This window comes from Hoplias malabaricus, chromosome 10 (assembly GCF_029633855.1).
Source record: "Hoplias malabaricus isolate fHopMal1 chromosome 10, fHopMal1.hap1, whole genome shotgun sequence".
NCBI classification, from domain to species: domain Eukaryota; kingdom Metazoa; phylum Chordata; class Actinopteri; order Characiformes; family Erythrinidae; genus Hoplias; species Hoplias malabaricus.
The window spans coordinates 6,801,013-6,813,547 of NC_089809.1; the positions used below are offsets into that span (position 1 = coordinate 6,801,013).

The 12,535-nt window shown below is 42.5% G+C and overlaps 1 protein-coding gene across 2 annotated transcripts in view; it reads left to right on the forward strand.

Annotated features, from left to right (window-relative positions):
• The window catches only part of si:ch73-22o12.1 (nectin-2), a 79,361-nt gene that overhangs the window by 22,711 nt on the left and 44,115 nt on the right, over nucleotides 1-12,535 (forward strand). For both annotated transcript variants that reach the window (XM_066683971.1, XM_066683970.1), the window contains exons 2-6: nucleotides 4,130-4,239; nucleotides 4,921-5,170; nucleotides 8,180-8,473; nucleotides 8,817-8,934; nucleotides 11,238-11,386. In XM_066683971.1, the coding sequence (XP_066540068.1) occupies nucleotides 4,130-4,239; nucleotides 4,921-5,170; nucleotides 8,180-8,473; nucleotides 8,817-8,934; nucleotides 11,238-11,386 (921 nt within the window). The remainder of the gene's footprint in view (nucleotides 1-4,129; nucleotides 4,240-4,920; nucleotides 5,171-8,179; nucleotides 8,474-8,816; nucleotides 8,935-11,237; nucleotides 11,387-12,535) is intronic.

Sequence of the window (12,535 nt, forward strand, 5' to 3'; positions counted from 1 at the left end):
AACATCTGATTGTGTACACACACACACACACACACACACACGGCCTGTTGAGCCCTGAAGCTGTTCATATCTCATTACCTTCTGCTCTCATCCCTTTCCTTTAACATGTTCTTACGATCGCTGGGCCACTTTATAAGAAACGCCTAATGTAGCTCCCCTACCTCCAAGTGTACAGTTAGATTAGAGCGTATCTGTTAGTGGATGGTTTACCTCTACTCCAGTCCTCATTGGTCAGCGCTGCTGTTTGTCCTGATATCATTAGGCTGGTGGATCATCCTCAGTAAGCGGCCGTGTCCTCAACGTTCATGGCGTTCAGAGAGTGATGTTGGCTGATGTAGCTCTGTCACACTCCAGCTCCTCTCTCACAGCTGCTGGGTGAGGTGTCGTCGCTCCAGAGCTCAGCGATGACACTAGCTTTAACTGACCTTTGGTGTTGGGCTGCTAACCTTAGACCAATCCAGATCTGTATCTGTCCATTTGCTTACACGATTTTCTCTGGGTTTTATGCAAATACAGTAGGTTCACTTAAATGTAGCTTGATTTATTTGTTATTGTTACCTTCTCAGGCCTTGCCTCATCACCACCCTCTGTGGCTGATTTCCTCAGTGGATGGAGAGTGATGAAGGAGTGATGTAGATGTTACTCAGAGCATGCCTTCGTTAGACCTTTCATATGGCCGAGGTGTGTGTGTGTGTGTGTGCGTGACATGATGATTGGTGACAGGGCTCAGAAAAGGACAGGATGGTGTTTGTGTGATTTACATCAGCGACCATTTTCTCTCTCTCTCTCTCCCCCTGTGTGTGTGTGTGTGTGTGAGAGCGTGTGTTTACCTGCAGGCAGGACAGCAGTGTAAAGTAGAGCAGTGATGACACACAGCTTCTGTTTTTCTTTCTCTCGTTTGCTTCCCTATTTGCTCATATTTTGCCCATATTTCCCTCTTTCTAATTCCCTGTTTAGATGTTCCATTGTGATTTATTTTCAGCGGCTCATTCTGAGTTTCTTACAGCCAGCAGATGACTGGATATTTGCATTCATTCATTCTGTCGGTAACGCTAATCTGAGCATGTCAGAGATTGTCTCCTCACAGAGCAGATTAGGGGTCAGTTCCCTGCTCAGTCAGGAACACTCTACCAATTCACCAAACCAACATGTGTTTTGGGCAGGACTTCCTTAATCTGTATTCACCTTCGTCTCAACCACTGTGTCTTAAGAATATCTAACAAACGCCATAAACCTTTGGCCCTCTCTATCACGACTCCAGCGGTTTCTTTCTGATACGAGTCTGGTCTGGATTGTCGAGGGTTATACGGAGGCCGTATGTTTTCCACAATCTTTAAAACACGGACTCAAAGGCTCTGTTCAGGCTGTGGAACAGTCTCCAGATTCAGTCTTTCTTTTCAGTTTCGAAGTGAGACAACAATGACAGCATTGTGAAGATAAACAGAACGCAAGCCCCATCCACGCTGTGTATTCACTCTGGGGCCAGTGATTAACCAAAACAACCGCACCAAGACCCTTTAGAGAGTGGTGGTCTTTGTCCGGTCCCAAACGACCTCGATCCGACCTAACAGTAAGGTGTACGCCGCAGGTCGGTGCTAAATGCCATTCGTAGCCAGGGTGTGTTTTGCATATTGGATGCAGTAAGCAGTTAAACAGAGAAATGGTTAAAATTTAGCCGCTAATTGGAGCTAATGGTTCAGAAACGCACTAGTCCAGAATACAGGACCTTCTTCCTGTGTTTACATTCTTGTCCCCGCCTCAGTCAGGTCTGACCAATCAGTGGTGAGAACATTCTCATGTGGTTTTAGTGCACTTTGATTTTTAAGTGTGTGAAAACGAGCGTTTTCCCCTTGGTTTGGAGTGAAGATTACGAGCTTCTTAACTGATTCGGACCCGAATAAATGAGCTACAGATGTGTAAACGCTGTAAAAAGTGGTAAGTGAATCATCTGTAGCAGATTCTCGATCAATACCCTTTCACTGTGTAAAGAAACCTTTCTTCAGGAGTTCAGGGTTCTATAGAAATCCATTTTCTTTACTAAAGAATCCTTGAAGAACCACAAGTTTGTTTAAAGTTTTTTTTTTTTAGTTCCAAAAAATATAAGTTTTAAAAGAGTTTGGGAAAAATAATATGTATTTATTAGGGACCAAGCTACAGGGTTTATTTTAACGTTGCAGCTGTGGTTACTGCAAAGGCTAGTATCTCGATACAATTCCACAGCAATAGATTGCATCACCTTTGAGTGAAGTGTAAGTGTGAAGGGAATGGAAGAGGCTGCACTGCCTGATGTTTTATGGGTGTGATTATTTTACAGCAAAGCAGCGCTAAGCATACAAATGCTAATCAGTAACAGCACTATGTGCACATTTTTCTTCTGTAAATCTGTCAACGTGCAACAAATGAGCCTCAGCTTATGAACACAATGACAAATGGTGTTTTTCATTTGGGCATGTTGCTGTGTTTTGACAAATTGAGGCCGAAAGTGCATTGCGAATTGGCTGTAGAATTAAACAGATTTAGAAAGTGCCGCATAGCTTTAAAAAGAAATAAAAACAAGAAAATAACAATAATAAAAAAAGTTTTTGCTCTCTAGAAAGTGAGTGAACTTGAACTGAATTATGTTTTTAATGACTGCACTCAGGGGTATAGAACCCTGGGTCTAAAGCTAATCTACGTAGCGGGCCATTACACACACACACACAGACAGGGTGCTTCTAGAGAGAGTGTTTTATTGATAGAGCCAATATACTGGAAGCTTTTTTTGTAGAACATGTCTTTGCCTAAGCTTTTGCTTCCTCTTAGTTTTTCTCCCTTAGTGCTTTTCCAATAAGGATTTGTGTGTCTGTGTGTGTCTGTGGGTGTGTGTGTCCTCTACCACAAAGTTCACACTTGTGAGACAAACGTTCACAATATGTTCTGTCAGCGAGCTGGAGGATGATGAATGGTTCACGTAAAGCCAGGGTTTTTCTTTACATTGTTCGTGTCAGAGCACAGTCTACAGCTAAAGGCAGAGCCACTGCCCCAGTTGCTGTTTTCCTCCATTAGTTCTCTTTCTAGTCTCACCTCCCTTTTATTAAAGCCTTGCTTTAGGGCAAAGAGCTCAAGAGATACTCAGTTATGTAGCTGCAAAGACGTGATTAGTGTCTAAAATTTGCTTCTTTAGTTTATGTAGCTAACTTAAATTTAAAGATAATACTGTGTTATAAAGAGAGGTGGGTAGTAACATGTACTACATGTCACATGACGGCGTCTCACCAATCAAACGTAGCCACTAGGGAAGGGAGTCTGAATTACCAATCAAATGGAGCCAAGCTGTCCTATGACCGCTCCCGCGGCAAACACAGGAGTAAACGAGCACAGAAGCACAGTACAATGGCAGAGAAAAATATTTGACGTCTTGATTATTAAACAAAGAGGTTACTCAGCAGTTACTCGGTACTTGAATATTTTTTTCACGTAGTACTTTTTACTCTTACTCAAGTAATTAATTGGGTGACTACACGAGTAATATTATTCTAAAGTAACAATACTCTTACTTGAGTACATTTTTGGCCACTCTACCCACCTCTGGTTATAAATAGTATTATCAGAACTAAAATATTATTAAAAAATGTGTTTGCCTAAATCATATTTGGAAAAAAAAGAAGTAAATTATTTTCATGGGCATTTTATTACTGGCTTTTACTTTTGCACTGTGACATTATCCTGCAGTGCAAAGATGTATTTGCTGTTCAACTAAATTTAAAAGAACACTAGGTAGTATTCCTCATTTACAATCACAGCTTCAAAATCATGGTGATGCTTCACTGACCTGTAATAATAAAGAATAAAGCCTCTGTCATTGCTACTTTGGGCTCAGCACTGCAGAAACTGCATTATGTAACTTTTGGAGGAGGGTAGGAACCTCCCCCATGATAACAGGGACAGAGCTGTAAAAAGTCTTGCCTAGTGTTCCTTTAAGATTTGGTGAAAATTGTAAAACTCTACATATGATTTCTGGTTAAGCTGTTGCACTCTTTGGATTCTTCCAGCGTTTCCAAACGCAGCTAAGGTCAAAGGTCTGCTATGCTCCGCTGGAAAATAAGAACGGATTCCTGTTCTCACACTCCTACCCTTCCTCTCTCCACAGGTTCATGGGCTCAGCGTGTGAAGGTCCAGAACGAGGTGGTTACATATCCTGGTCAGATAGTTACCCTGCGATGCCAATTTCCCGATCAAGGCCAAACGGAGCTCACGCAGGTCAGAGGTCACCTCACTTTCTGTAATCAATCCCCACACACTGTTGGGGGGGGGGGGGGGTAACATTTCTGCATGCAATTTATCTGTTTGTCTCTGGGAGAGGAGCTAATGCATCTATTGATTATAGCTCATTGAGGTCTATGAGCCATGCACCCTTTCTCTATTTTTACAGGAATGGCTTCAAATGTAAACAAGTCCCCTTATCACAAAAGGGATTGATGAATTGATCAGGCTAGACGCCCGCACCCCGTCTCACAATGTTTCTTCTGTGTCTCTTGCATTTGAAGCAGTGGAACTAGCCTTGACATTTCCAAAATGGGGTGGGGGGTGACCTATGTAGTAGTGGTCCAAAACCAAATTGGGAATTCAAATTTTGCTAAATTATAATATATTTCTAAAACTATAAAAATGAAACAGAAAAAAACACTGCTTGTATTAGCTTTGCAAACTATGCCAACTATCCTCTTAGTGAGGAAAGTGGTAGATCACCCCACCAACCAGTTCGCATTGATGTCAACAAAACTCACAAAGCAGCGCAGGAACCCTTCAGTTTTGATGGATGGTTTTATTAAATAATACATGATGATGAATCATACTCACTATAACCTTAGACAATATGAACAAGGTGCTAAAGCATTCATTCTGACACCTTATCTTGTCTCTCTTTCTGCACTCTTCTAGGTGTCATGGATTTATGAAACTGCTGCTGGACTCCGGACCAACATTGCAGTGTTTCACCCGAAGTTTGGGGTCAATTATCCAGTTTCCCCTGTTCAAAACCGCGTGCATTTCACACAGGACCCGCCTCAACTGAACAATCCGACTATTGAGATCTCCAGCATCGCCATGACTGACGAGGGGCGCTACATCTGCGAATACGCCACCTATCCCAGTGGAAATGAGCAGGGTGTCACTAACCTCATCTTACTAGGTGAGTAGTGGGCAAGGTTGTGTGTGTGTGTTATTATTTTAAAAAAGGCTTTAGCTCTACAGCTGCAAATTCTATTTGTTTGTGTTGAGTTAGGTCTCCCTCTATTGTGTGATTCTAAGCTGGGAGTTTAAAGGCTGGGGTAGAGCTTTTCACACAGCTCAACACACATGGAGGAGAACACTAAAGGCCAGTTTATGCTTCTCTGTTAAACCTTCACCATAGGAAATGTGTAGATCCTGTGTTGAAACAAACCCTATGCCATTGCCTGACGCTCACCTCCCCAGAAATGTAACGCCGTTGCGGACCTCATTGACTGTGATTGTTCGAACATTGATCAAGCTTAGGAAGGAAGTCCGGAAATATGCACTCCTCTTCTACACACTACAGAGACCTCAAACAGCAGTACATTTTATAGCGAGAGTGTTCCTCAGACATTGGTTTGGACGTGGAACAAGGGTAAAACAACAACAACAACTGCTCTCTGTCGATTTAGCGCTCCCTTCCATAAATAGTGCACTTTCGATATTTAGAAAACTAATACTACTACACCACTACCCTGTACTACATAGGGTGGAGGAAGATATTTGGAACTCATCCCCAACATTTTGGCGATGTAGAAGTATAAACACGCACAACTACTTAGGGCTCTTATGCAGTCAACACAGAAGCATAAATCTGCCTTAACTAGAGCCACCCTCACTGGGGAACTGAGGTTGTAGTATTTACACTACTATATAAGTAGCTCCTCCAGTTGCATTCGGTCACAAGGGCATGCCGCCTCTGTCACACATGAACTCTGGAGGAATTCCTGTTGGGTCCGGAGATGTCCCAGAGAGGTCGTTCACACATGCAGTTCACAGCGGGAGATTTTCGGCACTCTCACAGTAGAAAATGAAACACATGGTTTAGGGTGGAGCAGCGCCTGTGCAGTGCGTGCAGGAGAATACACGGAACATTTTTGTTTTTCTCACATGAGCTGATTCTGACTTTACCCAGAGTCTTTACTGGGCTGCTACAAGGACAAATGTTGCAGGTGGTCGCGTTCGCACATACAGGTCCTCCAGGGAAACTGTCCAGTGATCGGTTTTGGATTACGTATGCACGCCACTCCAGGTGGTACTCCAGTGCTTCGTAGAATGCAGCTCCAGGACTGTGGAGGCTTTATGCATCAGCCATGTTGACCTCAGATTCATGTGCAGAGCATTTCATTTCATGCTTGTTGAAGGTTGAGATTTCATGGGGCTCCAGATAGTTTCGTCATCTGGGACTGTTGTGAGGTCGTACTTTGTGCTGTATATTTGTGTGTATCTTTTTTGTTTTGTCCTAAAGGCTTTAACTGGAATTATAAATTATATTGTCAGATCAATTGCGCTGCTGTTAATGTGCGTGAAGTGTGGCAGTAACCTTGGCCAGACTCTGGCCCTCCCTCTCCCCGTCTTCTCTCTCTCGGCTATTGATCTGCCTGCTTATCATGCTGAGAGGCCGCTGCTCTCCTGTCGTATGCCGTCTCCCTCGCTTTTCTCCTCTCCCCTCGCTTTGATGTCTTTCTCCGAGCGGAACGTGTGTACAATGTGAGCGCTGTGGGCCGAGCCAAGCGGCCATCTCCCCTTCCTCCCGCCTTCATCCCTCCCTCATCCTCCCTTCCTCTCTTCCCTCGGAGCAGCGGAGAGAAATAAAGGTCAAAGTCTTATAGGGCAGCGATGCTGGGTTTATTCTTAACTCGCGTGCTACAGAGGCGATGAATATCAAGACCAGCAAAGGTTGAGTACTTGTGGATAATTTGGCTCAAAAACTGACGTACAGCTTTTCCCCTGAAACCAAATGTTGTTCGTCAGCCAAGAGATGTTTGGAAGTTGCATCCAAATATTCATCAATTAGTTTTACACAATTGTTTGCTACGAGGCTAATATACAGCTAATGGAGCTGCAACAAAAACATTATTTTTTAAATATTTTTTCATTTATTTTAGTATTAATAGCATTACTTTGCCTTTTGTTTTTGTCCACATGTATTGGCAGTCAGATGCTGGCAGTTATCATCGTACTACAAATCATGCAGAACTGCAGAACCGTCCAAAGATCTTGCATTAGAGTCAAGAGTCAGAGGTGACTCCAGAAAACCCAGAGTAATGCATTAAATTACAGGCAAACGGGACTCAGTTCTATGGCAGTGAACATACCATTGTTTCATGTAAATGAAAAAAGCTGCACATAGACATCTCTCATTGGCTGGAGATTTCATACAAACATTCTAGTATCTTGCGTCAAGCTGGTTTAAGACCTGAGGGAAGACGTTGTGGAGTGTGCGTGTGCATGTTTTATTTATTACATTTTGAACATATGTGTTTTGAAATGAAATGTTATTGTTGAGCAGGTTTTCAAGCTTTGAAAGAAACCAGTGTTCACTCAGAGCACCGTGGTCCTCTCAAAATGTAATATATATTTCTCTCACCTTCTGACACAAAATGAATTCCATACAGGCCATGACACCTACCTAGAGAGAGAGGACGGTAATAGTCTCCAGGGATTTATCCGTGATAGGGCCTGTGCTTTGACGGTTTTAAAACGATATGAAGCTCTCCAATGCAACGTAAACGCTTCTGGAGGACTACAGTTCTCACAGCAATGTTTTAATTTAGTATCTCCGCATTTTTAAATTGGAACAGCACATGGCTGTACGTTTTTACTCACTGTTGAAATGACCACAGAACCTCATCTGTAACGTGAGCGTTTTAGTTTTGTAGCACTTTCAGTATGCGTTTACTTTCATGCGGTTCTCCCAGTTCCACCTTAAATAATCAGTAACAGCAAAAATATGTTGGTGTCACCTATGGAGCAGAAATAGAGCAACATCCTTTGGTCTTTTCAAGCTTGAAAACCTACTCTACCGTGCTCAACAATGAGTAACGCCTCATTGCCTCCACAACAGTGCTTCAGGAACCATGTTATTTGGATTCTAAATTTATATCAACCTTTTAAATCTATTTCTCTCTCTTGTAATCTTTTCCAGCCAAGCCCACCAACAACGCCTCCACGGTCGTCGTTCAGGCCGGCACTACCCCGGTCGTCGTGGCTCGTTGCGAATCATCCAACGGACGTCCCCAAGCAACGGTCTCCTGGGCGACGTCAGTAAACGGCAACAGCACGCTGAAGAAGACTGACAACTCGGACAACACGGTGTCGGTGAAGAGCGAGTACTGGCTGGCCCCTACTCCGGCCGACAACGGCAAGGACATCAGCTGCATGGTGTCACACCGGACACTGAGCAGTCCAGAGAATTTCCCCATGCAACTGCAGGTCGAATGTACGCCCACAGCTCCCAATTCCCTTCATTAGCAGAGTCTCGAGAGCCTTGTTATTTCCAGATTGCTGCCTGGCTGTGTGTGTAGACACTTGGGCACACTTGAGTGAAAACAGTAGCATGTTTTTTTAATGGCCTTAATACAAATGTAGTACACAGAAAAGGCCATTAAGCTTATTGAACAGCCAGGAACCTGTAGCATGTGCTGCACTGCATTAGCAGGGCTAATGTTGCTTCTGTTATGCTAGTTAAGGTTCAAACAAGACCTCCTCACTCAAGTCGCCCGCAGCACACGGGTAACCTTTTTCTTTCTCTTCCCCTTCACCCCTCCCTCGCTTTCTCTCAGATCCTCCTCAGGTGCAGATCATGGGATATGACAACAACTGGTATTTGGGGCGTACAAACGCTGTGTTGACCTGCCAGGCTCAGGGAAACCCTCTCCCCACCACCATAACCTGGAAGACGTGAGTATGACATGGTCACAGTCAGTGTGGATACAAACAAACAAACACTCAGGAGCTAAGGGTTTGTAGGAATATACAAACACTGAATAAATGTCTTGGGAACATGTCACAAGTCATGAGACCTTCCGCTGCTCCATAACCCAAACCTAGAGGGGATTTATGACACGCCGTGTGATGCTGGGCTTTGAACTTTGACCTATACAAGCCGTACGTGCACATCTGTGTTCTCCTTATAGGAGCTGAAACCTTTCTTCTTAAAGGGTGTCTACAAAGTGTGGTGTACATGAACGTCTAAAATATTTGTACTCCATTTTGACCTAGAACAGGGTTTAAAACAAAAAAATGGCGCACGCTTTGTTATACTGGAGCCCAGACTGTCTATTTAACCCGACTGCTGCTGTTCTGACTTTAACGTTGAATCCCTGACTTAGTCCAACCCCTTGTTTTCGAGTTTTATTCTTGGAAGGGATATACACGGTGTAGCAGATACCTTCCTACGAAACAGGACGACCCTTCAACAGCCCGCTTCCTCAGCAGAACTCAACCAGAGCAGGGCTTCATTCCCAGGCTATTAGTGGTGGTCTTAAAGTAGCCGTGCACTATTCTGCACCAGACTTTAGGTAAATTCAGAACTACTACACCTTCAGGTTGTTCAACAATTATGTAATTTCAAACTCCTCTGTGATATGAAGCTGAATTCAGCTTGTTATTCAGCAGATATTGGTTCAAACCTTGCAGTTCCGCCTTAAATATTGCCATAACGTCAGTCGCTAATTTTGTAACCATGTAGATGTAAATCAGTGGACAAAATACGGGTCGCTTGAAAAGAGTTTGAAAAACCCTGGCCTACAACAATGTACTTTTTTTTCTTGACTTATCAAGTCGTCTTAGGAATGTTTCATGTATGAAACCTAATAGAATCACAGTGGATTGTGGGTAATTGCCTTGACAAAAGTACCATCTGATGCAAGAGGGGCACGTTAAGAGCACAAAGGGTGCAAGGCTGCAAGTGGGAGTAATGGGACCAGGCTGATTTCAGGCCAAGCATTTTCTGTCTAATGCCCTCCACTGAGCTCTCTTCAGTAGACTCTCAGTACGTTTTTTTTAATGATTTCCCATTAGCCTCCATTAGCCCCATTAGGTACTTTCCCATCCTACTTGTCTCCTTCCCTTTTCCCTGACTGGTTCCGTTTTCTGCGGTCACTTCTGCACTCTAGCTGCGTTCGTCCAGCCCGTTCTGAGCTTAAACCTCAGGCCTTACGACCTTTTTGTAACCTATGATATATAAATAGCTAGTCTTGCCTGTAGTGATGGTCAATGGCTGCTACAAGGGCATTGGATTTGATAACGGTCGAAGACTTTAAGAACCGAAGGAGTCTGAGGCTGATATCAAGTCTCATTTTTGTCGTTAAACCGTTGTTAGGTTTATTCTTGTTTTCGTTTTCAAAAACTACAGATATTTTGGTCTAGTTTTAGACAAAATGAAATTGAAAACATACTCTGAATGTATTTTTTAAAAATGTTTCACTATTTTAGAGGAATTATTTATACTATTTTTGATAAACAGTAGTTTAAAAGCTGCTAAGTTTAAAAACATTTAAAAATGTTTGGAATTTCTTTCGTCAAATTTATTTAACATTAACATTTGATTAACATTATTTAATTTTACACATGAAGAATCGATTTTTGGGAGTTGACTTCTCTTCACCAGTCCCCCTAGGACCCTCTCGTTGCCCTGACAACCGTAAACAGACGGGCATTTTCTGCTCTTGCAGGCAGTTTTTATTTAATCATCAATTTTTTAAAAATCAGAAATAGTGTGTAATTTATGTTTTTTTAAATTTCCATTAAATTTAGTTTGTTGAGGAATTGGTGCAAAATCTTTATTATTTCTCGTATTTAAATAAAAATTTTCTGTGTTTCTCGTCTAGTTTCGTTGTGAAAAATAAGTCGACAAAGAATATTATTTTGTCATAGTTTTTGTTAAAGAAATCAACATTAAATTATAGAGATGAATTGTATTGTATTGAATTGTCCATGTAATTTTTGTCTTTTAAAATAAATAAATAAATAAATAAACATAATATGAAATGAGACGCCCTGGCTCCTCTGCACATGAGCCTAAGGACACTCAGAGCCGAGTGTGGGTAACACGAATACTGGGGTGTGGAGCAGTGGAACTGCATTCCTTGGAGGTCTGGAGCCAATATCCAGTAACTTTTTGGATGGGTTGGACTGCCTGAATCAATTGTTTAACCTGGTCATATGCCATCAAATCCTTACAGCAGTTGTTTTGGTGACAGGATGTCTGGTTTGTTACCGGAGACCGTGCAGGTGAATGAGAATAAGCTGACTGTACTGAAGGTAGACGAGACTGTGAACGCCACTTTCATCTGCGAGGTCAGGAATAGCCTTGGCACAGGGAGGGACCAGGTCAGCGTGATAGTCAGGGGTGAGTAAAACCAAGTGTACACACACACACACACACACCCCTACATAAACAGCAAGGTGTTTGTAATGCACTGATATAAATTCTTGGCTAAAAATGATATTCAGGACACAGTTCATCTGAGAAAATGACAAGAAATGAGCACACTACAGTCTGGCACCTACATTTTAAACAGAACTGTCTGTTCCACCTTAAATAGTGGCAAATATATATTTTGACACCAATGTTTGTTTAATTAATCTTTCATTCGTTTTGTATTCCACTGGAAACTGTGCAGAAGTAACACCCTTGCGTCACGGTACCCGATGCAGCCGTTACTATCTGGTGCCCAATCTTCTTATTCAAGTTCTCCATTCCACCTTAAATGGTGTAGCAGTTACTATCTAGAAACTAAGCTTGAGTAACGGAACTTATGTACTTTATTTATGCAAAAGATGTAGAAACATCAGTGGAATTCTACCTAAGCATTTATTTAAAAACCCAGAAAGCACTTCTAGGCAGGACATGGTTAAAGACCGACATACACTGGACCTCATGCTGACCTGCCATTGGTCAGGAAGCTTATTGAAAGGGCTCATTTGCATATTGATAGCAACCATCCGTTCTCTTGCACGTTCTCTCCCTGTGGGACTCTGGGTTCTGGTGTAAGGCAGTTTGTTGGGTCCATGCATTCTGTTTATGACCGTTTTTCCTTTGTGTGCATCCCTCCACACGTTTATCTCCTTCCCTCTCTCTCTGTGTCATGCCTGTGTCACCTCTTCCTTTATTATCCTTTCAGCCAGAATGGCTCGTGATTTTTCAGCCAATCAGATTGCTCCGTTTGATATGGTTCACGTAGGATCTTATGGAGAAACTTATCACAGCCAGGTTTAGGTGTTTGAAGCTGTGAGAATGTATTTTAGAGTTCTTTTTAATAAAGAGTTCACTAGTGTGGGTCCAGAATGTAACCAACACACACACATTTAGCTGTGTTCCTCTTCAGTCTGATGATAAAATATAGAAGTGCTCTCTTCAGCTGCGGGACATCACTTTGCTTTTGCAGACCAAGGACTAACAGAGGACTTAATATCAGAAACATGTACTCTCTCTCTCTCTCGCGCTCTGTCTCTCTCGCTCTATGCTTTTTTCTTTAATTTTCTTGCTTTTCATCCA